General features: G+C 41.5%; 3 protein-coding genes and 2 long non-coding RNA genes across 6 annotated transcripts; 1 reads left to right on the top strand and 4 right to left on the bottom strand.

Annotated features, from left to right (window-relative positions):
• Window positions 1-2,218: 2,218 nt before the first annotated feature.
• On the bottom strand, window positions 2,219-5,618 carry hoxc11a (homeobox C11a). The gene is made up of 2 exons (XM_003963067.3): window positions 4,422-5,618; window positions 2,219-3,195 (listed from the first exon to the last, which is right to left on the bottom strand). The coding sequence occupies exons 1-2, from the start codon at window positions 5,155-5,157 to the stop codon at window positions 2,963-2,965; spliced, it is 969 nt and encodes a 322-aa protein (XP_003963116.1). The 5' UTR covers window positions 5,158-5,618; the 3' UTR covers window positions 2,219-2,962.
• LOC115249158 (uncharacterized) lies at window positions 4,453-6,578 on the top strand. Its single transcript, XR_003887860.1, has 3 exons — window positions 4,453-4,595; window positions 4,670-4,764; window positions 6,385-6,578. It is a non-coding gene; the product is annotated as an uncharacterized lncRNA (long non-coding RNA).
• A 6,456-nt stretch (window positions 6,579-13,034) lies between these two features.
• On the bottom strand, window positions 13,035-16,497 carry hoxc12a (homeobox C12a). Of its 2 annotated transcripts, XM_029833757.1 has the most exons (3): window positions 15,863-16,497; window positions 14,732-14,984; window positions 13,035-14,577 (listed from the first exon to the last, which is right to left on the bottom strand). In XM_029833757.1, the coding sequence occupies exons 1-2, from the start codon at window positions 16,449-16,451 to the stop codon at window positions 14,746-14,748; spliced, it is 828 nt and encodes a 275-aa protein (XP_029689617.1). In that variant the 5' UTR covers window positions 16,452-16,497; the 3' UTR covers window positions 13,035-14,577; window positions 14,732-14,745. The 2 variants fall into 2 exon arrangements, with proteins under 2 accessions (XP_029689617.1, XP_003963118.1); XM_003963069.3 differs by having other exon boundaries at window positions 13,035-14,984.
• A 927-nt stretch (window positions 16,498-17,424) lies between these two features.
• LOC115249159 (uncharacterized) lies at window positions 17,425-20,697 on the bottom strand. Its single transcript, XR_003887861.1, has 3 exons — window positions 20,433-20,697; window positions 19,332-19,434; window positions 17,425-18,701 (listed from the first exon to the last, which is right to left on the bottom strand). It is a non-coding gene; the product is annotated as an uncharacterized lncRNA (long non-coding RNA).
• Window positions 20,698-22,188: 1,491 nt separating this feature from the next.
• hoxc13a (homeobox C13a) lies at window positions 22,189-26,103 on the bottom strand. Its single transcript, XM_003963070.3, has 2 exons — window positions 25,212-26,103; window positions 22,189-23,356 (listed from the first exon to the last, which is right to left on the bottom strand). The coding sequence occupies exons 1-2, from the start codon at window positions 25,873-25,875 to the stop codon at window positions 23,100-23,102; spliced, it is 921 nt and encodes a 306-aa protein (XP_003963119.1). The 5' UTR covers window positions 25,876-26,103; the 3' UTR covers window positions 22,189-23,099.
• Between the last annotated feature and the right edge of the window lie 358 nt (window positions 26,104-26,461).

The raw sequence follows: 26,461 nt of genomic DNA, 5'->3' as shown, positions 1-26,461 counted from the left end.
ATTTGTGGGATAACACAGTTTAGTGAAATCTATAAACTCGACGTCGAAAGTCCACAATCTATTTCGATCAAAACTGTTTTCAAGCCCGTTTCGTGCAGATGTGAATGGTTTCCTTCTGCCGCTGCTTTGCTTTTGCACACAAGTGCACCGCCATTTTCTGCAATGCTGACTGAACCCAGATTGGCAGTTGCAGTTCCGGCAGAGTGGACTGTCCCTCTGTCGCGCATCAGGTATTGTGTTTTTGTTGTTGTTGTTGTTGTTTTTTATGCCGCATTTAATTTCATTTTAACGCGTGTCAGAGGAGAGATTTTTTTCAAGAAAATTGCGCGGGGCTGTGGTGCTCCTGGCCCCCATGTGGTTGAAGAACATCATTGGCAGAAGCCTCTGCGGCGCCGTGTTAGTGACGTTGCGTGCTGGAGAAGCCATGACTACAAATTGCCCTCCACCGCCGTCCCAGGGCCAAGGTTGGTGGGTGTGTCAAGGCTCCTGCAGCCTTGATCTCTTCTGCTGTGCATCGCCTTTCCTTTGTCAGGAAGGATCCCTGTCCCTCCAAATTCATACGGCAATTTCTACCAGGAAAGATGGGGGAGAATCCAGCCTGCCTTTTTATTCTATCCTTTTCCTGGATTGGACCACACCCAAATCCCACTTTCTTTGTGGTTTAGCCCAATATATAAATGTTAACCCGCATTTTATCACAGTTTATACACACTAAGCATTAAAGCATGGTGGCAAACCAAATAATTTTACCAAATGCAGAAGATTTCCTTTCATGGAAGCCCAGAGCTGTTGAGATGTTTAGTTAATGAATCAACGCAGCAAGCACCCGCGCATACATAACCATTTAAGAGCTCGGCATGTCTCAAAACGAATGATTTTGTCTGTCTGGAATATAAATATGCTGCCAAAATACAGATTATAGCAACACAGTTTTGAACTGTATAATGCGTGAAGGGATATACATTTTACAGGGACAATAAAGTGTATTTACAGGGCGTGCTAACGCTGGCAAACTTACCTGCTGCAGTTTAATGCGTGGGGTCAAAGTTGCTTTCTGTACACATTCCACGTCTTGTTCCCACTCACGCTCATTGGACCGTTTCGTCGCTACGCAAATTTCCGGACTGAAGGGGCTCCTCGATTCCGCTTTATTGCAACAGGTTAAAGGTGAAGAACTTGACATTATTGAAGTTCAAAGACTACATTTAATTATAAATTGCAAATGTGTGAACACTTGCAATCAATGGTTGCGACAGAACTCACACCAGAGCTTAAATTCGGTGCTTTAAAAACCTCTTTCCTTCATTCGCCCGTGGTCAGAATACACCAGATATTTATTCATAACTGATGTGATGAAAGAGGTCGAGGTTCTGAGTGAGCTCAACTGATGTTAGAAGTGTTGGCAACGCCCAGAAGGTTGAATAAATAAATAAATAAACAAAACATTGCAAAAGATATTCCACTTACTTCAACATCATTTCAGAAAAGCTAATCATGCATGTATTTATTTGGGGCAAAAAGGGCTAATGTAAATAGAATTTACCCTGGAATTCTAATTTTTAGGCTGAACAATGAACGTGACGATTGCGCACGGAAGGGGGTGGGGTTGTCGTTGCCCACAGACCGAGTTCACGTCGAAATCTTTAGGCTTAACGCCCCTTTTCGGACATCCAGTCCTGCTTGTTTACTATTTACTGCGGAAGTGAAGGCTATTCCCCTGAACAGACGGTGCAATTAAGAGAAAAAAATAGGCATTCAGTGCCTCACCCTTTATGGCAGTGTCTAGACGACAAGAGTGGCGATTCCATTTAGTGCGCACTCAAAGAGGTTATCAGTCCACCGGCTTTCTCTGCATATCCATGATCCCGGCCGAAACCCCGGTTAGCATGCAATCTCAAATCCAAACACTATCTTGAAAGAATGACCAGCTTTGGAAAATATCACCCCCCACCCCCCCCCCCAAAAAAAATCTAGTGAGAACAGGCCCTCCAGCACTCCTTGTTTCACAGCCGCCATCACTTGTACCCCAGTAAACGTGTGAATCCTCCTGAACTGACCATAAACAACAAGTTAAAACGTGCTAATGCCATGTATATAGGCCAACAGTTTCGGGTTATGCGCACATTTATGAGCACTTGTGAATTCCACACGGCTGTGACTCAGAATAAACGCGACAGAATCACTCAGATGATGGCACAAAAATCACACAGTCTCCGGGTTTTGCCTATATGTTTCTATTTATTTCATATTTGTTATATTCATGATACACAGGCCAACAATCTATTCTTCCTCTCTGGAATCCAAAGGGTTTAAGCAAATAATTTACCGAATGTTGGCGTTAAAGCTGTTGAGGAAGTGTAGTGAAAATAGCAGCAAGGAAAGAGGAAAAGGAAATTCAGCATATGCCTATTTACACTCACGAATGCACAACGCATATGCTGCTCTGTACAGGGGGGTAGAGTACTTTCACAGACTGCACGTCACAGTTCGTACTGGTGGAAAAAAAACACTATGAAGCTGCAGATCTTTTTTATTATTATTTGAACTGTTCAAACCCTGGTCTGGAAATAATTAGATAATGATATATTATATACATAGACCAGAGAAGCGCGAGAAGCTGAAAGCTGTCTACGCGAATTTCAAATTATCATTTGGATTTTCTTTTTTTAACAGCCAATGTGGTCAATACGAACAATAGACTAAAGAGAACAGATGATTCTGATAAACAGAGGGTCCTAATTAAGAGCATATGTATAAATGATTATTGTAACCACGTGGACCTTTCGGAAAACCACCACTAGCGCTTAAGAAATGGTGAGTTTATCCAAATCAGGCCTAATAAGTCCCACCGTTCACTTAAATACAGCTTTGTTGGTGATACGGGCTCATCTGGAAAAGGCCAAGAATTACACTTCAGTGAGGTTACCGGCCTTAATGTCACAGCTCCGGACACCTTTCCTGCTCACAATAGAGGGTTTCCGGAAAAATACTGCAGACGATCTCTGCTCAGCTTCTTCTCTTTCATTCGCCTATTCTGGAACCAAATTTTGACCTGGCGGTCGGTCAGGTTTAGCATTCTGGACAGCTGCAACCTTTTCTCCTTGTTGATGTAAACGTTGAAGAAGAATTCCCGCTCCAACTCGCGGATCTGAAATTTGGAATATGGACACCTCTTCTTCCTTGTACGAGGAGTGCCTGAAGAAAAAAGCATTATTAAAAATTCTACGAATTTTGGGAATAGAATTAGAGTGGATTGAACAAACACTATGCACATATTTGGAGAAACACAAGAGAAAATGCATCTTTATGTTTCTAATTGGGCTATTTGCTTCATACTGGGGCCAACGGTCATGGCGTAAATCAGACAGATAAGACAGCCACGAAGAGTTTTAAATATCTGATAGCACTAGACCGAAATAAAATCTACTGACAGCTTCTAAGCATGTGTTTATCTGTTGGAAATGCGCAACAATAGAGGTATCTTCGCGCATTATCTGCGTCACATTCCTCTGCAGCTAACCTATTTACACGATCACGATATGAAATCCATTTCTGGTGGCCTGTGCGGACAAAATTATCCTCTTCACCAACAGAAGTCTTTAAAAGAAAATAATCACGATTATTTACATATTTTGGCGTGCATGTGCGGCGAATGACAGCCTTTAGTTTTAATTGCATCCACCGCCCGGCAGCATGCTAATACCGTGGACGTGAAACTAAACACCACTGGGACCTATGGCACAGCAGTAACAGCTATTTCAGACCTCAAATTCAAGTTTTCTTTCAAGATAGAATGTCAGGTTATGAGTTAAAAACAGCTGCATGCAGACAATCAGTAAAGAAATGATATAAATTATTATTTACAGAAACCTAGGAGGAAATTGCATGATAGATAGATAGATAGATAGATAGATAGATAGATAGATAGATAGATAGATAGATAGATAGATAGATAGATAGATAGATAGATAGATAGATAGATAGATAGATAGATAGATAGATAGATAGATAGGGCGTGAAACTGTATAATATTGGATGCACTTTGCGAGCAAGCAGGGTGTTAAAAAAAAAGCCACAAGACGCCAAAAGCAATGTTCTGCCCAATTGGTTTTTACCCCTGACAGCCCAAAGAGAAAATCCTTTAAAATGATCAACGCAAGTTCACGATCAAAGTTAACATTTGTCACAAAGGCTCTCTCTTAAAAAATTCACAGACTTGCAGCATCGTGGCGGCTGTGTATAACATCCCCCTTTTGTGAAAGGCTTTTCCCATCGTAAAAATTCTTCTCGTTGCAAGAAAGACCTTTGTAGGGTTATAATAAAATCCTTTGAATGCTTATAAAACTCCACATAAAATCTGACCGACAAAACACCGGACTGGTCCCCTCAACCTTCCCCCATTTTACAGCTTCGGTACCTACTCGAGTGGCTGCTCTTGCCGGCGTTGCCCTCCTTGGTCGCCGCAGGAGAAGAGGTGCTGCAAGAACCAGAATTAGTTTGTTCCTCCTCATCTCCTGGGTCCTTCTCCTGTTCCGAGGCGCCGGCCAAGGCGGCCGATGGTTGCTGTCGCTGCTGCTGCGGCTGCTGTGGCTGCTGTGAGTCGCTTTCCTGCTTCCCTCCCTCGCCCTTTTGTAAACAAATGTCTGACTGATTGTCCGTGCTGCTGCAGTATGCGGTCTCGAAAAAGCGGTCGAAGCCCTGTGGGAGGACGTTGTTCTTGCCGACGCCGGAGTAAAAACCCGCGGAGGGATGATTGGAGCCCGGGTGGGTGTGATGGTGATGGTGGTGGCTGTACACGCTCTCGTTCTTCATAAGCATTTCTGTCATGGTGGATGGTGGAAGACAGTCTCTATGCACCAGATCCTCCCCGGAGTAGCACGATGCATAGTTGCTCCGGTGCCATTTACTGGCCGGGTCCAAGCCGTATGAAACGTCCCGCACCGGCTGCACTTGAGACAGATTTGTGGAATAAGGGTAGCTGATTTGCCGGGACGTGGCCTGTGGAAGAAACGAAGAGACGGCAGAAAACTCGGGGACGTAGTAGGTGCAGCTGGGGAGGTAGATGTTGGACGCACAGCCTGTCCTGTCTCCAAACTCGGATGTCCGGTCTTTGCGCGTCTGGGAGCAGAAGTTGCCTAAATTGACCGAGTTAAACATCTTTCTCTCCCGCGCCCCTTCTATAGATATGTTTTGGATACGAGCTGCTGCAGAAGGGAAAAATTTGGGAAGGCGAGATGACGCGCAATCCGTCTAAGTCGCCACGCAAACACGTGATCGAAAGTAGATATTGTCATATATCAATTTGGAGGAGTTGGATGTGTAGGAGTGGTTGGCTTTGGGTAAGACCATCGTGGTTCAAACGAACAGTATTTGCACATCACGGACTGACTAAGAAGATTAGCAACTGATTTCGTTCTTCAGACTTCTGAATATTTAAGTAGATATGTTGTGTCTCTTTATGAATGTGGGCTGGTGGTTGGAGCGCGTGCTTCTTAAACAGACAGCACTATACAAAGGGTGCACTGAAAGACGTGCATTTTAGAATTGTTATTCATTTTAAAGGTATGAGTATTAATAATATTAATAGTGATTTAGGTTATCGATGCCTTATTGCCATAAATATGTAAATATTTTTTTTTTAAATCCCACTGCCGCTGTTTATCTGGTTGTGATAACAGTATAAATACGTAAAAGACAATGTAATAGCTGATATTGGATGATTAACATCAAATATAAGGGCTTCTTCTCGTTGTCAATGAAAATCTGATAAAAATCGATTCCTCAAGCCTACCAGCGCGCCGCACAGACGTCTCACAGTCGCGTTCTTCGATAGAGCTGCGAGCTTTTATTTCAGCAGTGCAGCCGATCTTATCATGCGACGTGTATTATTTTCGTGCCCTGGTTGCGGCTGTTGCACACACTCCAGCTATATAACAGCAATATGATCACGTTTATCTCTTTTACCTCGGCAACTAAATGAAGGATTTGAACTCTCCGCTGCACTGACTGAAGCATTCCGAGTCACACCATTGCTCAGAAAAAGCCTAATAGCAACGTACGTGTTGATACCCGGTCTTTTCAATCTAAGCCCCCTTGACTCCGGATCATGACAGAATCCTTTGAGGACGACTGTGCATTTCATCATCCAAGGTCCCTGAGTCCCTGTAGGAGTAATGCACAGACGCCTCGGGATTGTGCAACTTCACCCAAATGTGCACAAAGACTGTGAAACAAACATAATTACTCCAATTTAAATAGCTGCAGTCGGTTTTACCCCCATGTGTGAGGGGTGGATCCGAATGAAAGCCATTTGGAAAGTTATAATCTAAACTGTTTTGGATGCAGGACGGTTGATCAAATTAAATGTTGTGTCCGTTTTTCTAGCCACAATCTGCACCACAGAGCGACAGCGAGTCTTCCATCCAACTAAAGGCAACATTCTGTGTTTCCCTGCAAACTAAGTAACTCCCAGTTGAAGTTTTAAGCTGCCATGATCATTTTATTCCGTCGTGGAATGTCGATAGCTGTAGATGTCCTCCGGACATTTTACCATTCTGTAATAAATGAAGAGTTTGGAGGGAAAAGTGAGCTTGTGTGTGCTTTTTTTTCCAGTGTAATTGTAAACTTTTAATTGTACTGCGGAGGACAGTCTTCCATTTTTATAGAGTACCTGATAACATTACAAGGTAAAATTAATATCATGGGCTTTTGTTTATGTTTATAGGCTCCTTTCTAGTGTTATAAAAGAGAATTGCTGATCAATGGACCAATAACACGGCCACAATCACGTAAAACACACACGTGTTCTTTAAAAAATAATTGAAACCAAAGTGTTTTTGTTGATTTCTGGCGTGATCAGACCTAACCATACACACTGCAGGCGTGGAGAGAGGTACTATTGGCATAAGCTTGTTTACTACCCCCAGAGACAAAAGGCTGTCTAACTTGATGTATCCTGCATCCAAGTACAAAGAAAGCAGACAGCTGTCCAGACACAGCACTTGAATTTGACCACTAAAATCCTCTCTATGTCCACCATAAAACTCGGAATGGCTGCAGTAACGTTAAATCCCTTTGTTCTATAGAAAACCATTAACACGGAGAAGGAGAAGAATTTGAAAATCCTGCAGTTAGATAGTCTCCAACTCGATAATAAACAGACAGAGCAGTACAATGAATTCGGAAAATGGAGATTAGGTGTCCTGTCCGGAAACGTATTCATTTCGGGAAACCTCAACATTATTAAATCAATTTGAAAACGCAAATTTAAGAGAGGGTAAATATGAAATGTGTAGAAGTATAGCAAAGCTCAGATACTGAAATGATTATAGGTCAGGAAATAAAGGGCCTGTGCAGCTGCACATGGTCGACACATGCTTCACAATTGGTGTCCTGCAGTTTGCCTATAAACAATAATAATTCAAACATTAAAATCACATTAGCTGTGTCTCTATAGGGAGAACTCCGTATTAAAGAAAAAAGTGATGAAAAAAATCGAATATTCTAAAAGCTGTTGTGTGATTTCAGCTACAAATCACTGAAATCACTTTGTCTAAGGTTAACGAAATGCAATTACACAAAAAGATCTTTAAAATATTAAATGAATAATTGAATGCATCAAAAATCTATTTCTTATCAGCAATGCTTTGATTCAACAACTCCAGTATTTTGAATTGCATTACCATGAGGATTGTAGTGGAAGTGGTTGCATGAATAAATAATACTGTCATGGAAGCACTATAAATGATTGTGATCAGGAAAATATGTGCGGAAAAAATGGGTATTTTATCGAGACAGGAGGAGTTCTGCGGTGCAGGATCATTAATTCCGACTTTTGTTACATTTATTCGCAGCTTATCAAGCTAAAACAAAATCAGTCAGAAAGGCGGGTTAACATGCCTTCATATTCACACATGCATGAGCCGCAGCATCTGATAATCCTCTAGCAGTAGGACCCTGGAAATGTGGGATTCGTATGCGTTGAACCAGCCATGCTGAGTCTGCACGCATCTGCCCTCAGGCCCCCACCTCATCCTCCATTTAAGTGTGCTTCACAGTACAAACTGTTGACCAAAATATTTAAATACATTTAAAAGGTTAAAGTGAGTGCTCCAAAGACGAGCTGTTTCAGAAATATATCATTTTCTGCCTAAATATCACTGTTGGAGCACCAACTTTACGACGCTGTCTGTGGAATTTAAGTTATGTATTGCTACCTTGCCCCATAATTACAATGGTTAACCTGGGTGTCACGCTCTTGTTAAGAAGAACTCTAACTGGCGCTCCTAAATATTGCTGGGTGTTTTGTGCTCTGGGAGATAAATCTGCTAAAAAAGAAAAAGATACAACGCTCATAACACACAATGGACGCCGTTCCACAGGACACGGCTGCGCGGTTTGCCCGAGTCAAGGCTGAATGTGGGGAGCCTGTAATCATATTACTGGCCCCTCATGGCCCAGATAAGTTTAATTGGATGTAAGTCAGCCAGTTAAACGTGACTGAATGAGCTGCGAACAGTTTCAAGCAACACTAAAGAGTATTTCTTTTGTGTATTCTTGTTCTTTCTTAGATTTCATGGAATGCACTAGCATGAAGCCTTTGCGGCTGCGCCTGTATTACTTCAACATTTTACGTAATCTAGAGAGCATATTTCCCTTCCAACTCCCTGGTTATAAAGCTTTGACAACAACGTGTTAACTTTTTTTATTAGAAGTATTAAATCGTTTAATATCGCACAATAGCAGCAGTCTCCATTTATTTAGATGTTCAAAACATGGGAGAGATCAGCAAACCAAGTTGCTGGAACCTCATAAAAAACAAACAAAAATACGTTTGCTTGAGATATTTTCTTGCTAAAGGGGCCGGTTGCATTCCCCGCGAATACTACCCAAGTCCAAACAAAGAGCATGAAATGCAGATAAAATCCTATAAGGCATGCTCTCTCAAATATATATATATATATATATATATATATATATATATATATATATATATATATATATAAATTATTATTATTATTATTATTATTATTATTATTATTAAACCCATTAACTAATATAATTGAACCCATTAACTAATATAATTGAAATAATTTTGGAACATATCAGCGTTTGGAAGATCATTTTGGAAACATGGTTGCAAAGTGTTATTTACACCCATGGCTGCAAAAAAAAAATTGGAAAAATTGACCTTGTCAATGTCAACATGAACTACAGGATGTGTTGACAACAACACATGCATCGACAACCTGCTGAATAATAATGTTTTCCTTAATGCTTCCGCGTTTTAATTTACGTCTACCTTCTAAAACTGTTGTTGACGTCACATAAAAATACATTTAGATTTTCTTAATCACAAAAGTGAACATGTATTCAAAGCATTTCTAACAAATGAAATATCAGCCGTGAAGGTCGAGCAGCATTATTTTCGTTTGCGCTGGCCTTGCACAGACGTGTTTCAGTGCGTTGGCCCAAAATAGAAGCTCTGAAAGAAGCTTCAGGGCTCTAGCTCCAGAACGAGATATCGTAGAAATTCCTGTTGGGCCACTCGGTGTTTCTGTTTGTTTTTCCGTTACAGATGCAGGCTTTTCGAGGCTGAACTCCAGAAACTAGGACATATAGTGCATATAAGAATATTATTCACCGTTTCTGGAGTTTAATTAGATGGCACATTCAAACTTCGCTGCGAGTTGTAAATGTGCTGCACAGAGTGGTGCATAACCTGATGAATAATCCATCATCAAGTGCTTTGAAGTGAGCGAAAGTCAAAGATGAATATTTGACCATCAGCAGAAGTGCCTTTCCGCACAACGTTCCTAAAAATGCCAAATAATTCACAGGATTGGCAAAGGTTCTTTGCGATATAAAAATTGTAGTTATTGTGCACGTGCAATTGTTGTGGAAAGAAGAAAATATAGTCAAATAAATGATCACGTGAGTGGTCAAACAGACGCGTTCCAAGCGCCGCGCAGTTTTGCCCAGTCAGTTAACGTAAAAGTGAAGGTGTCCAAATGGTGTCTTAATAGGATCTTCGCAAGGTTCTTCAGTGTTTTCAGGCACTGACTGTCATTCCAACGCCAACAATAAGTTTAAGACTCTTCAAAGGCGGCAGTGAAGATTTCACTGCCGCCTTAGAGGCTGTTGAGGGTGCGGCGAGGCTGGAAAACAATTTGATCAGGCAGAAGATTACAGACCAAAACAGTCCTCATAAAGGAATCATGTCAAAATCAATAGGATATTTCTGCGCGCGGTGAAACGATGGACGTTTTATGTTTGGCATTCTACCCATCATCTCACGTTAACGCCCGCGCAACTGTCCACAATCCTCCCGCACACTTCAATGGGAGCGACACTTTCCTGGTTCTCCAGCCGTCCTGGTACCATAAACGGCAGCGGGGTGGCGCGGAAACGCAGACCACATGCCTCACAAGTTCTCTGCGAAGGGCACTGTGAAGCTCACTGACCTTTAGGACGCGGAGACAGATGCCATAAACAGATTTGGGCAGTCTCAAAGTCACGAGAGCTCAAGAGCAGTAAAAGACCAATTGTTAAAAATAAAGAATGAAAATAAATAAAACAATCCCTAAATAAATAGGTCGAATATTTCAAATATTTAAAGAATTGAAATGCCAAAAAAATAGCTAGATTAAAATGATCCAAAAGTAAATGTAACAAGTTAAATTTCACTGGCCCACGGTGTTTAACTTCCCACCAAGTCGGGTGGAAATAAGGTTCCTGAAATCTTTCACCACAACCTTTTGCAAGCACAAAAGCATATAGTGGAATAAATAAATAACCACGTAGATGTCCCCAATTTGAAGTTCAAGTTAAGCCTGTCACAAAGCGTCTGACACCAGTCAGCAAACAGCAATTTGGCTGAAACACACTTTGAAGGGACGCAGAACTTTTGGCTACATAAACGGACCAACAAATGATTGAAGCTGCGCTCTGCCCGAGATCTGTTTCCGTGTGGAGCCACTAATTCCTTTTGCCAGAGGAGAGTTGTTCCATGAGAAATTAACCAAATGAGCAGTTTCAGAACGTTGTTTCAGCCTTAGACTCGCATTAGTGAGGACTTGTTTCTCTCTATTTCATGTTGCTACGCTGTTGTGCACGTTTCACAACCACAGCGACGCACCAAAATAAAAAGATCAGTGTGTAAAATTAATAAACCAATATAATGTGCTGGTTAATTGTAACGATGTCTGTATTGTCTTTGCAATTATTATCCTATATTTTGGACATAAATTACACTAAATGTTTAAAATTGCAACTGTGCATTTTCAATAAAAAAGGAAGCACAAACACCAGAGCCAACGTTAATGTCCCAGCTGGCCAACTGCGCGTGTAATATGAAAATGATCCGAGCTGTTATGAATAAACGACCTCTGGGTGATCAAATCGAACGCTTACAATTGGAAATCGGTCCATTTTTTTCACTTGGTTTGTTATAACATTGTTACACTCTGCATAAAAACATCTTCTACATGCGTGTGCGTGAGCCTGGCTTCGCTTCACAACGACACACCTGGGTGTGTATTCAAGCGTGACGCATCTGTCTTATTGCACAATGCAAATAAGTCATATTCAGAGGCCAGTAAATCTAAAATCTGTGGTCAAATTTAAACAACCAACTGGAATGTTTATTTTGAAATCCTAAACATCTGATGTACAGGTGTACATGGCGAGGATTTTCCAAAATAAAAACTTCTCAATTTCCTCATGCAATATCTGAATACTCGCCACCACGATGTGCATTTCGAAACAATAATAACAAAATAATAACAGGCATTACTTACATTAATATGGCAAATTCCATTCTTACTATTTTAATTAAAACTTCTGTGAACAAAATCAGCGCGTAATGGCTATTTAAAAAAATAAAAAAAAATAAAAAAAAATCGTTATGTAGCCGATATTAATTTAAGTTTAAACATTTTGGGGAATAGTTTCAGATCAAATGAAGAGGGTAAGCATTTGAATTCGACATATTGCTTCTTCAGATTAGCAAAATTGAATGCGCTATCTGGAGGTGACTAGGTGTTATTAACCTAATCTTAATTAACTAATGCGTTGTAACCAGTACCAAGAGGCCTGTATTACCAGCGAGCTCAAATCATCTTAGATGTGTGTTATAGTCTTCTATACTGTCAATGATCACCAACGAGCTAACAGAAGGTCATCAAATGGGTCGGAGCAGCCGTTCACAGTTGACTGAAGAATCAACATGTGACCTGGACTCAGACACAGCAGCACACCTTCTACTGGACCGGACAAAGACGCATTAATTCCGGGTGGCGATAATAGGCAACGCTACATCTGCGTGCTTTACACTTCCTCTCCAGCAGGGAGAGTATTGTGGATTATCCAAATGGGATTATTGCGCACAATTCTGCGTAAAAAGCAGCGCATTTTAAATTTCAGAAAGATCTGTGAAAGTATTCATCAGCACGCCTGGTTAGTGCCCATTCCAAGGAGGAAAATAAGAGGTGTTGGAGGTGAAAATGACTGACTGAGGCGCTTTACAATAGGGAGCACTGTAGTGTAACCCTATTACTGTTTTACAGAGCTGTTTAGCTTCTATGTTATAGACTTGCAGCAAGCTGGTGACAATGATTAGGCTGAACTTCAATAGAACCTACAAATCTTAAGAAAAAGAAACTGTAGCAATGTCTTTCCGTTATGAAAACTATTTGTGCTGCCCTTATTTGTTGCACAGTGGTATAAAGAAGGCATTCACCTTAATATGAGTTCTAGAATATTGTGTCAGAGATTTATTTAAAGTTATATATCTGGCTCCATCTTGGGGGGTCTCCTATTGATCATGGTTCACAGCATGCACATTAATGTTGAAACAAAATCCCTTCTCAAGTGTTTCCAAATGTCCCATTAGTGTTCAGATCTTTGTTTCATTACTGCCGTGGGCACACGGTTTAAAACGTTTTAACAGCCAGGTCAAGTAAAAGAATCCGAGTCAGAGAAAGAAATGTTCCAAGCAAAGACGTCAGAGAAAAAAACCCTTAAGACAGACTGAGAAGCTTTTGGATATTCACTTTTATTGAAGACTTTACGCATATACATTCATATTACTTTTACAAGACAACGTAGCAATCCTTACAAGCGCAAAACGAAAAGTAATGCAATGACAGACGAAATCGAATGACATTAAAGGACAACTATTACACAAAACATGGTTTGTTTAAATGGCATGTATGGTATTTTTTTTTTTAAAATGACAAAAACATTTTTTCATTTTATAATAAGCCTATATTTTATATTTCCTATATGGAATGATGATGACGTACAAGACGGTCAACATAAAACACTATTACATAGTGAGAACAGATCCTCAAATAGGATGCACATAGTAGCATACATAAGTTCATTTGACGAGGTTATACACGAGTACGAGGTAAGAAAAAGGACAACACTCCGCGCGCTGTTGGCGCAAGTACATTCTAGGCCTGCAAAAGGCCCCCGTCCTTCCAGCTATAAAATGAAAAATTAAAGAATACATTCGTGGTGGTTGAAACGTGTTGGGCGCTCTTTGATTCCAATTTTGTTGAGGGTACGGGGAAATACGTCGCAGGAAAGTGTCCAGCAAAACATGATATGTAGCTATTTCACATCAATAACATGCTGAAAATGCGTTTTACTGGTGGAGGTTTCTCAAACTGCGTGACAACGCACCGCACTCCACACGACTTTCAAAGTTTTTACAAAGTTACTTCAGTGCCCTGAAAGCCTCACTCCTGACAGTCACCCAGCACCACGGCTGCCTCGTCAAACCAAATTCACCTAAAATGTTCGATGTACGAAATGTGATGCCGATATTTCCACTCCGTGACACAATTATTTCCCTTAAACTAACGCAATCTGATCTGTCAGCAGCAGCTCACACCCGTTTTCACATTCACCCAGCTGAAGAAATGCAACTCAAGCAGGATTTTGTTGAGGCAAGTTGAAAGGCAGTAAAAGTGGGATAAATACCTTTAGAAACTGGTTAGCGCATTGAGAAACGTCATGGCAATTAATTTTTCAATGTGGAGCCATAAAGGAATCGATATGGACCACGCTGCGGTTTGAGTCCTCCCTCCTCCAGACCTCCTGCCCGTGACCATGAACGTGAAAACTAACCAAGGCAGACAAACGTTTCTCTGAGAAAGCAGAGGAAGTATTTGGCAACCGGGAGCTACTGAGTTTCTTCTCTATCAGTTCATGATCTCAGAAGCATGATTGTGCGGATACGGCTTCAGTGCGCCACTCAGTCTTGGTCAGACATGAATATTATCAATTGGCGCCACGCCTTCTGCATTCAGTCACTAAAAAAAGAACAAAACAGACTTGTTTTTATATGTTTCCGCCCCTAAACAGACCCAATGCCTTGAGGTTTTGTGTCGTGTGTAACGTTGAAGGCGATAATTGAGACGCGCCCTTCACAGACAACACGTCCTCACAGCTTGTGCGATTATATCAGATATGACGACGGACTTGACATGTAGAATTCTGCTTCAAAAGCCATTTGGTGGCTAGTTTTTTTGTTTTTTGGAGGGTGGGGGGCGCTTGTGCAGCCCACATCTGTGAAAAACAAAATACCAGAAAATGTAATCATTTTCTGTAAGTTTAACAATAAAAGACTAAATGAGTGCATGCATTGAAAGAGGCCCTGAGAGAGCACAGAAGGTCTGATTTTTTTAATTCTTTTTTATATATATACTGCTTATCGTTTCACCTTCTTTCACATCTCTAAAAGTAGGCCAACGCTTGCTCTCTCAGCATTAATCTCTTCTTCTTCATCCTGCGGTTCTGGAACCAGATCTTGACTTGTTGGTCGCTGAGGTTCAGGCGGTCGGACAGCTCCCTCCGCCGCTGTCTGGTGATAAACTCATTCATCATGAATTCACCTTCCAGCTCAGCCAGTTGCAGTTTAGAATACGGCTTGCGTTTTTTTCTGGTCCGGGTGTGCATTGGGTACCAGGGAGCAGCTGGAAGAGAGAGGAGAAGGACAGCATTGAGGGATCAGACATCACAGCGGGAGAATCACGCTCCCCTCCCACGTTGTTCAGCCTGCATGTGCTGTTATCATGCTGTACATCTAGTTAGGGTAACAAATGCATTTTATTTCCGGATTATCGGAAATTACAGTAAGAGCAGCAGTGAGTGAACAATTTTGTTGGCCGTTCTATAGAAAGCTGGCATTTTTGCTGCACGTGTAGGCGTACGTACGCAGACACAAACATACAGCCATATTGGATTTGTTTGGACCCCTGGACTGTCATATATGACCTCTAAACCAATTTCAGGAGCACAAGGATACGTCCACTGAAGCTTTTCTTCTACGTTCTCACCCCCCGCGGAGTGCGTCACCACACAGCGCTTTGTGTCCCGTATTTTATTGTTGCAGTTAAAGTTGCATTAACGTGATAATTAAAGCCTGCGCGCAAATAACCCCACTCGCCTGCTTTTCTTTAGAGAATATTAAGAGACTCTTCGACAGCATAACGACTAATGATAAATCTATTTATGAGCCATTACCAAAGGAAAAGCTATTTTAATGCAGCAGGTTTTTGTTGTTATTTTAAAATTCTTTCTAAATCAGGACTGCAGGTTTTCTTTTGTACGCATCGGTGCGGAATTTGGCAAGGGAGAAGATGCCTGGCGTTATGGACTGGTTGGGTTACCTGTAAGTTTACACAACCACATGGCACGCTAGGTATTTTAGTGCAACCCCTAGTGGCGTTTATGCACCACACAACTAACCTACAGTCAGATGCGCAGCAACGAGGAACGAGTTGTGCAACCCTTCATAAAATACCGTTTTAATTTAAGGTTATTTTTTTTAAAAATTAAAAAGCCAACTCACCTCCGCTTGCAGTTATGGTGCCTGTGTGGCTTCCCGGTGACACCAGGGTCTGTGTGTCGCTGGATGAAGGCTTGCTCGCCTCGTTTAGCAGGGACGAACTGGAGTCGGACTCCATCGACTGACAAGACGGCGGATCTTGCGTTAGCTGCTCGGTGCCGTAATCGTATTTGGAGAAGGCGACAGTGCTGCCAATGCCGGCGTGCATCCCGTGGTCGGATGTCAACGCTGATGTGTCTCTCGCCCTGTCCTCTCTTTTGAGGCTGCCGCCCCCTGAACAGTTCTCCCTGCTCCCACTGCCGTTGTTGTAATAACATTTTCCATCATCTGCTCTGGTAATCTCACACGACCGATTGAATGAGGGGTTAATAGACACGGGGCTGCTGAAGTAGGACTGAGAGTATCCATTGCACGGCTCCGAAGGGTTCCATGGGAGGGAACAAACATTGTCCCTTCTCGGATAGGAGAGAGACGGCAGCCCCGGCAGCTGTCCCCCCGAAGGTCTAAAATTCGGAAAGTAAAAGGTGTCTCCAGTGTGGATATTTACCAAAGGTCCCACAAACCCTGGATTAAGAAGATTATGCTCGCCCATTTCCGCGGGCCCGACCAACAGCTTCTAGTTTATTGCAATCTGACATTTAACATAGTTAAACCTGGGGGGGCGTCTGATTGGTCACCCTCAAACCACGTGGCCAGGCTAACCCCTGCTGCAAGACGTACCACCCACCCAGCTCATCATAGACAAAACAAAACATTAACTTCTGTATTACAGAGGTTTATATGCTTTTTAAAAATACTATAAACCTTTTTATTAAAATGTAGAATCTTGTTTTCTTTCCTGCTAAAGGAGCAGGTTGTTTCTTGTTTTACACCCGCGGAACTGTCCGCGGTCTCTTTAATAACTTTATTGACTGGTGAAAGTTTCTTTTTTTAAATTTTATAAAGTCTGTGTTTCTTGATGGAGAAAGTGCACATGGCATTCTGTTTTCTGGCGAATGACAGCTGAATTCTGTGTCATATAAAGCCGTGATGCCCCAAGTTTACAAGCTTGTTTTAAGAAAAGACTGATGCTCATTGCCGCACTTCTCTCATATTTACAGTATCAGGGTCAGCAGGTTGAAGCCACCGGCTCTGTAAAAGCCCACGATATTCTACAAGGTGACTTTAGGAGAGCCTATTTCACATATGATCCCCAGTTCACCTTACATGAACAACTTTAACAGATATCTCCTATAAATATTTGCTGCCAAACTCTGGTGGGACTGTTACACTTCTTACAATTCTTTTATTTGAGCTTTTATAAGATATCAGAGGACACGCTGATGGGAGTGCAGCACAGAGACGCTGCCGCTAATTAGCTGCATGAGCTCCATCACTGAAGACGCGACTATGGAACGTCACGCTGATTTTAAACAAGGAAAACCCTTGTTTTCTTACGAAGAAAACATCTTCACATAGACCGATCCCCAGTGTACTTTTTATATGGAAATACTGGTCATGATTTGCACATGATGTCTGCACCCAAACCATGGCGCAGACACATTTGATCTCCTTTCTGTAACCTTGAACGGTCAGCCGTCGTCTTTTGGCTTTTTCATTTCATAAAACTTGCATATAATGAATTAACATGTCGTTATAAAAGAGTAAAACAACTCTAAGAAGACTTTTCTTCTCGCTAATATGTATTTTCCTTCTGAAAATCTTTAATCACGAGCTGTGCGGGTAAGTCGCAGTGATTGTGATTCCAAATACGCCACAAATGCAAAAGTAAGAAAATCAAGACACGACGCAAGTGATTTATAAGCGTAGGAGCAAAAAAAAAGATGGATTGTGCCAAATGCAATTCTAGCAGGAGAAATAATCTGGGGGAAAGGCACTTAAATGATGAGGAAGCGCCATAGCTGCCAGTGACATCAAGTACTGTAACTTAAAACAAAAGCATGCAGATTTACAATAATATATTTAATAGATTTCTCTCGCAAATACACAATATAATTTAAGTAGCAAACTGATGAGATATCCTAAAGTGAATATTTGAGCTAATAAATTAGGCACGGGCTGCCAGTGTGGCGCTGGTTCTGTGCCACAAATGTGCCAGTCGTGTGTTATGTGAGAGCATTAACATTTATGTAAACATTGGTAACGATTTGCAACCCAGTCGATATTTGAGAGGCGTATCTGTCACTTAGAGCGACCATCCTACTTAACCCAAAGACGCAAAGCCTCCCTCCAGCCTGAAATAGACTGAACAAATATCAAATGTTTGAACTGGAGAAGCTCTTGAAGATCCGTTGCGGTTCCCTCCTGCCCCGGTGCTTCTCCTGTTGCTGCACAATCTGACATCCACTCGGTGTCAGTGCGGCACCGGGGCGTCAGGGCTCATCCTGTGGCTCAGAAGAGGAGAACCGCGGTATCACTTCCTCTTCCTGCCACCACAAGTAGAATAGCGCACTGAAATGTTGACATTAAAATGGCCCGGATGGTCGATCTAGGCAGGCTTTTACCTCGGGGAAAAAGGCCGTGCGCTGCGCCTCCGATCAGCATTCAGAACAACTGTCCTATGATTCACGCGTCCAACAAGGACATTCTTCTTTGTCCCAAATCTGTCTTTAAAGCAGAACTCGGTGGAGAGTGAGAAGCACCGTCAAGGTCACTGCCTAGTACAACGTCTGCGACATGTTGGAATGACCCTCCTGGATTCCAGCCGTCCTGTCCAGACAGTCCAATCGGCCGAACAAAGAGCTTTGCTCGCCTTTTCTGTCTGTCTGCAGGATGCCTCTGTTACAGCCCTGCGCATTCCTTTAAAAGCTTCCTTTGAGGAAAACAAACCACGAAAGGAAACCTAAAGAAAACAATGAGGTTGAAAGGTTTGAATAAAAGAGGTTTTCCTACAAATATTTTATATTTACTGGTTAAACTTTAGGATAAATACTGTTTATTTTGGTTCTGATTGTGAGGAGAATAAGAATGAGTTTCTTTTCTGTGAACAATGCTATCAAGATGCAAATTAAATAATCCCGCCAGAATTACAATTAGCAGTTTGATGGTAAAATGACAAGATTATTTGTACAAATAGACGATGATATTAATGCCCTATTTAAAATGTTTTTTGTTTCAAAACCTTAGTTTCAAAACTTTTATAACACTCGTGAATAAACCTTCCCCGTGTGTGTGGATGTGTGTGTGTGTGTGTGTGTGTATGTGTGTGTGTGTGTGTGTGTGTGATCAGTAAAACGAAATGCAAGCTACATTAACTATGTTCTTATCCAATTAAATATTGCAAATATTAGTGATAGAAGTGTTCTTTCTAAACCAACAACAACTGACACAAATAAATAAAATCCTGATTAGCAACAAAACGCTGAAATTAGTTATCAATTATTAATTCATCTTTGTTGTCCTGTTATATTTCCTGATAATCGGCCAAAAAAACCCTCAAAAGTAGACGAGTACATTTGAAAATAATACTTACACAGTATGATAAAACTGGATGTGTACAACTGGTAGAAGATATTGTAATGAAATAAACTGTTCTGCCAAGGTTTTCTGTATGACTGGAGAGAACGTGGAGAAAGCTTCAAAAGGCAAAAGAGAAACAAGAATTCTTAAATGCATTCAAAAGTGACCATAAAATTAAAATAAACAAATAAAATAACATAAAATATCCTCGGATTTAAGTAAAATTTGTCAGGTGGCGATCAAATGATCAAAAACCTTCCTTGAGCTAAACCACTGGCAGCACTTCCTGACATTTTCCTCTGGTCACCAGCAGAGGCTATCAGCCTCCTGTCTTATGGCTCCAAGGCCTGCAGCTTTCTCTTCCACACACGCACGCGCACGCACACAAACGCAGACACGCACAGAAATGCAGACACATAGCTACACAAACAAACGAACGCGTACACATACAGAATCGTCTTGGAAGCTTTGAAATTATTCTTACGTAAAAATATATACATATACATATATATATATATATATATATATAACACACACAAGTATTATACTCTTATGTACGTTTGTGTTGAGTGAATTTGGGGGGGTATCATTGAACCGTGTGCCGTTTGAGACAATTCATCAAATATTATTGTGTAAATTTAATTCTTCACTAACGTGTAAAACTTGACAAACTCAATATGATTCTTGACTGTAGGAAATGTTCTTATTTTTGTGCAAATCTGAATATTTCAGCATTGTATATGACATGCTGGGCCGATTTGAAAGTAAATTTGTTTTAATTTACCTAGCGCAAAAATCACCCATTACTGTAGATGATAACAAAAAAGGATAACCAACTATAGTATCCTACTCTTTTAAATAACTTTCATAAAATATGTATTTCAATTATATTTGAGATCTTTTCTCTTTTTTTCTACGAATTAAAACACCTTTAAAGCAACCTTGTTTTCACGGGGAGCAAATTGATGAGCAAATTATTTCAGAGAACACAATTATGCTAAATATTTTTTTGTGTGTTTTTATTCAATGTACCTGGTTGTTTTAAAAGTTAAAAACTTAAATTAAAAAAAAGTCTATGCTGGCCTACTCCACAGAAGCAAGAAAGCGGTCGTACCTTTAATGGTTCGAGTGTGGCCGACGTCGTATTTTCACTTCCTCTCGGTGTGTGGACATTGTGGATTCATGCTGGGGATACTGATGGTGTTAGTGTGAGACGTCAAAAGTCATACCTGACCCTTCACACACGCACACCTCATGACGAGTGAATGGAAGTGCGGACGATTCCACAGACTTGAGCCAGAACAACAACTTTTTACGGGACTTCTGGGTCCAGAGAGCCCAAATGTTCCTACAATAGCTCTGCGAGATGGTCCGAAATTCGGGTCAGAGGATATCACCGCAATTCCCCCTTTTATGTATTTATGGCGTGCCATTAAGTCCGACTGTCTAGACAGGGAAATAACACCTTGTTTGCCTACAAACAAACCATCGGCGTTGGTGTCCAGCCCCCTATTTATTATTCACAATCTGCTGTGATGTCAAGGTCAAAGCGACAGCATAGTCATGGTCAAGGGTAAACCAGCACAGCCAGAACTTTCCATTAGGATTGAAAATCCAGACAAAAAACAACCTTGAAATGTCCGGCAGCTTGGATTCTAGTGAACAAGCTGAAAACTCCTGTAGAGTTGTGGAAAGTGGCAAAAACCCCGCAAAGGCGCCTGCGTGCAAAGCTCCGCAAACAACATTTTAGACTTATATACTTATTGCAAAAAAACAATAAATCCAGAGGCTCTGATTGCTAGTATTGAACTCAAATACAAATAATAATGTTTTTTGTTTTTTAAAATACCGGCTATCAAAAACCTCATTATTTTAGGTCGGTGTATGTCCTGAATCCTGTTTAATATCTTTTTTATCTAAACCTTTTCCTTTCTCATATAACTTCAAGTAACAAATTGTCGGATTCAGATCTTATTATAAATCCATTAAAATATAAATAATCAAGAATGATATGTCGATGGAAAACCGCACATATTAGAAAATAGTTTGGTCCACGGTGTGACATTGCGTGTGTTTGTGTCACGGTGGAGTTAAACAAAATCAGATTAGAGGTTTGGAGATGGACGCACCATCATCTGCACAACCCCTACGCGCACTATTACAGCAACATCCGGTTTGCAAAACGATTAATCAGACCCAAAGTGTATGTGAGTGTTGGCAAATTGCATTATGAAATGGTTCAAATGTTGTGTAAAGCAGAAATTGCCAGGTTAAATCACAATTCAAAATAAATCTGACTTTATTCTTCGGACAACTTCGGACACGGGGCAGGTAGTCCGTCATCAATAGGGTATCTGATTTGTACATTGTCTACTCCTTCCTAGCAATCGGTAGATAATTTTAAGGAAAGATGCTGCTGCTGCTGCTGCTGCTGCTGCTGCTGCTGCTGCTGCTGCTGCTGCTGCTGCTGCTGCTGCTGCTGCTGCTGCTGCTGCTGCTGCTGCTGCTGCTGCTGCGGGGATCCGAGCGCTGAGAAATGGCTCAAAACCAAGTACAGGAAAAAATCTGAGCAAACAATGTTTTGTTTCTTTGTTTCTTTTGAACCACAAATTCAAACGAGCTGAAATATAATGAATCATTTGTCCGGAAATGTTCCATGCACTCAAGAATTGCGTGTAATCAATTGATCAGCTGCCGTTCCCATTAACTAGACTCCAGCATGTCCACCAATCTTAATCAAGCACTCTGCAGTCTGCACTCGCGCTTCCGCTGCTCCTCAGACTCCAACACGAAGAACGAAGACGACTGCGGCGGCCAGAGCCTCTTAATGACACTGGAAACGAAAAGGAAACTCTTCAAGTAAAAGCTGATTGTCATTTTCATATCATTTATTTATGAAACACGTTACCAGTACGTAATTCAAACACCACAATACAGTTCACATACTGCACGAAAAGTTGAAATGACAAGGCTTCGGGTTACAAGGAGTGTGATAAACTGCGCCTCTACACTAACAAATATAAAAAATAAACTAAAAAGGGGTTTGTGCATTTATGTGTAATACTCAAAGACTTTAATGGTGTACAGTCATTCCAGTTGCATGACAGAATCCTTCACGGACAAAGGAAAACACACAAGTTGGGGATATTCCAGTTTACAGTTCCGTCATAGATAATATGAATTAAATAGCAAGAGCATCGCACTGTACATTGACAAATTTGAGGCCTTTGTTTAGGATTTAAGTGAAAACATCCCCCCATTTATTTCTTTGTTTGTTTGTTTGTTTTTACTCCATTGTCCTTGCTGAGAGATTAAAATGTTAAACTCTTGAGTTCATGACACAATAATTCCACATGTCCATATGGCGATTTCTGTTCGTGGTTGTTGTTGGGTTTCTGTCAAAAATGACAAGTCTGGAGTTGTACTGGTCTCATCCCAACAAGGTGAAATGGCATCGGTCCAGTTGAAATTTGTCTTGGAAGAAAACACGCAATGCTTGTCAATGAAATACGGACAGTTTTAAATATTATATATATATTTATATATGTACATTTATATAAAACAAATGTGACGTTATTTTTCAATATTTTTCACAGTTTTAGAGCATCATCTCTGAACTGGGAACGACAGGCGTGATGGCGTCGATGGAGTTGATGGAATTTAAATTAAAGCATGAACGCAGCCAAACGCTGCTCTTCAGTTCTTCTTTCAGTACAAGAGGTAAATACGTGGCGTGATGGAAGATAAGAGCTGCAGTTTCAAAAGGAGGTCACGGATGATATCAAGTGGTGTGCATGTGGCTGCTCTTGGATTTGCTGATGAACTTTTTTTCTTTCACTCGTCGGTTCTGGAACCAGATGGTGACCTGGCGCTCAGAGAGGTTGGTGGCGGCGGAGATGCGTCTCCTCTTATCTTTGGTGATGAACTTGCTGGCGGCGTACTCCTTTTCCAGCTCTTTTAGCTGGAGTTTGGTGTAAGGGACGCGTTTTTTGCGCCCTCGACGGTAGCTGCTGACCTCGGGCTGTAGTGGCACCACGTCTGCAAAGAGAAGAGCAAATCATGAGGATCTGCGTACTAAAACGACGTTGATCCACTTCTACAAGTGACTGTACATTTTTCCCAACCAGGAATCACATATGCGTCTGTGTTTCTGTTTCAGATTCGCGAGTCTTGCCGTGTCACCCATCCTAGGTGCCTTTAATATCCTGACACAATTCAGCATTGTTCCTTAATCTCCCCCTAGTCTCAGTAGTGTTTTAGACGTGAATCTACTAAGGTTCTAATATTAACTAGACCCATTGTGCCAGTCAATTTCATGGCAAGAGCGGTAATAATATCAAACCCACAATCTCTCAACTGTCAGTGACTCAAACCAGAAAATAATTATAATCGCCATAAAATTAACATGTATGCGGGTACGTACAAGTTGGGCAGATTTCCCAAATGAAGTGTTCAAAACGTGGATCAAAAGCCACAAAGGCCTTTGGCAATGGAAACCATAACTGTTCCGCTAAGAAACCTTTGTCAGATTTTTTTTGTTTTTTTTGGTCTTTCTCAACGCTACACCTGAGAACTACTCCGCCAAAAGGAAACATGACAGGGCACGTAAGAAAGCGACTTCAGAAATAGTGGAAGGAGGAGAGGCAGATTTTTTAACCTCCGTGTAATTTAACAATTGCTTAAAGCTGCATACTGTTTTGTTGGATCGCGCTGTTTACCGTTTTCATCTAACCAAAGGCGCATCAGTAGCTTATTATTGTTTACCAATTAATATCTTGTGAATTGAGGCTAAATGTTGTTAATTATCAATTCGACGTATATTTATAAAGCGTTAGTGTGTGTGTGTGTGTGTGTGTGTGTGTGTGTGTGTGTGTGTGTGTGTGTGTGTGTGTGTGTGTGTCGGATGGGGTGAGTGACACGGAACAACTCGCAGGATGTGTGCGCGCCCTTCGTACGACGTGGCCGCGCTTGCGTTGCGTGTTCACGTGTGTTTTAAAGTAAACGCCTGGACACAGGGTGTGGAACAAGTGCAGAAATCTGAAAAGAGCCCCAGATGAATTGAAACTAGCTACGGGTTCCACAAAGATATAGTATTCTCGCGTGCTAAGCAATCAAAGACAGTAAACATGTTGTTCGGCCCTGGAGAGCGCCATTAAAGACCATCGCTGCTGTACATATACAGCAAAACAAAGGAAAACGTGATCAATAGTTGTGAACCTTTGTACTTCAGTGCTGATTGCAGAATAAATGTTTGGTAAATGAGTCGTGAGATATTGAGAAGACGGTGGACACGACGCACGGCGCAGAGATTTATTAGCACTATCCAAGCACAGCAGGCTAGCATAGTCACTATATTGTCACACGGGGCAAAGGTATGCTGTGGTTATCCATTACATCCTATGTTCTTCAAATTGAATTACAGTTGTCATATGACTTCAAAGGAAAAATAATTGTAGCCCAAACTTTAGGTTTAATGGCCTATAAAAGCACAAAAAATACCTTCACGTTGGAGCGCCTATTTTATTTACTATTCAGATGTTGGTTTTCAGATTTCTCAGTAAATATCTGGTGTTTCTAGTAATAATGCTATTTTTGCACAGTCCACAGAATGTTTATGTCAGCTGACATTGCACATGACATTTGGATGATTATTCAGGAGACTTCAAGCTTCTGTTATTCTGTAAGATGATCCAGCAGCAATACATGAATAAATTGTTAAATGAACTACAACAACACGCTACAACAAATAATAAAATGTGTGTAACAGCGTTAAGAATGTGATGATATATTTTAGGTCTTATTATTGTGGAATAATTCTGCAAGAGTGCTGTACAAATGTCAAGACCATCTCTTATAGTTAACACAATGATTAAAAAAAAAAATCTGTCCTTACCAGGAAAAGGGGATTTCCAAAGATGAGTGGACTGCGTTTGCTCTTTGGAGCAGTACACCTGCCCATCCCAGCCATTGGAGAGAGCCCAGTGCTGGTAGCCCTCCATGGGGATCAGTGCGTCGTGTCGCGGTTCCGGGTGGCCACTGATACTGGGCATTACCGACACGTCGAGATATCCAGGAACAGCCTGGTAAGAGCTCGCGAAGCTCGGGTAGAATGCAAACTCTTTGGCCCTGGAAGACAGTTCCTCAGTCGGCAGCGCGCTGCTGGGTTCGGCATATTTTTCTGCGGGATGATACGAGCAAGGCTTCTGCTGCAAGTTCACGTTGTGCGAATGAGACAATCTGCAGCCGTAATAGGGGTTTCCAAACGGATAACCGTAGCTTAAAGATGCACTCGACGAAGTCTGCGGTGCGGGGCACTGTCGGCCGGTGTCCGGAGAGGAAATATCCGAGTAGACGGAGCCCTGGTGGGTCGCTATGGTGCCAGAATGTCTTCCGAGCGCGGGGTGCGACATCAGGTCCCTGCAGTGGGTCGCAGGGCAATTACCGCTCAGTCCCTCCATTGTTTGGCTTTTATTCTGGTTGTTTTCATTCGGGCTTTTTTCATAAACGTACATCAAGGTGTCCGCCCAGCGTGGATGCAGGACCAGCGAAGTCGTCATATCAGGGGCTGCCGATGCTTTTTAAAAGTCGACTACTCCAAGACGGACACCTCATTTCCAACTACATTTTACACCAGGCGCATGCGCACACCGGCGCCTCGTGCGTCCACTTCATTAGGGATGTGGCACGTGATACGCTAACAAGTCCTACGAGATTGGGCTGGTGAGTTGTGGCGGAGCAGCCCTTTAAAGGCCCACTGCCTTGCGTGTCAACGTTTTTCCTCGCGCAATACCGAGTTATATCGTTGGCTTAAATCACGAGGACCCAAAACCTTAAAGGGGAGTTTGGACACTGTAGACCCGGGGAAAAACAACTCGGCAGACTTATAAGCACATATGCAACACATATTGTCAGTATCGATTATATGCATGTCTTCTGAAGTCGTGCAATATGTGCACATATTATGTGTATCAGTTAATATTGAGTGTAAGACTTGGTCCAATTTATTTATTTAAAAGAAAATAAAACCCACGGTTGGACTGAAAAATGAATGTTTCAGCAAGTAGAAAGTAATTCCCACTGGACTGTGCTCGAAGTCCATGTCTTGTAAGCAAAGAACGACGCAATTATTTGCGTCTGCGGGTG

Source organism: Takifugu rubripes, chromosome 3 (genome assembly GCF_901000725.2).
Source record: "Takifugu rubripes chromosome 3, fTakRub1.2, whole genome shotgun sequence".
Classification (NCBI taxonomy): Eukaryota; Metazoa; Chordata; class Actinopteri; order Tetraodontiformes; family Tetraodontidae; genus Takifugu; species Takifugu rubripes.
The sequence above is the reverse complement of the archived record's forward strand: the minus strand, read 5'-3'. Positions and strand labels throughout refer to the sequence as shown.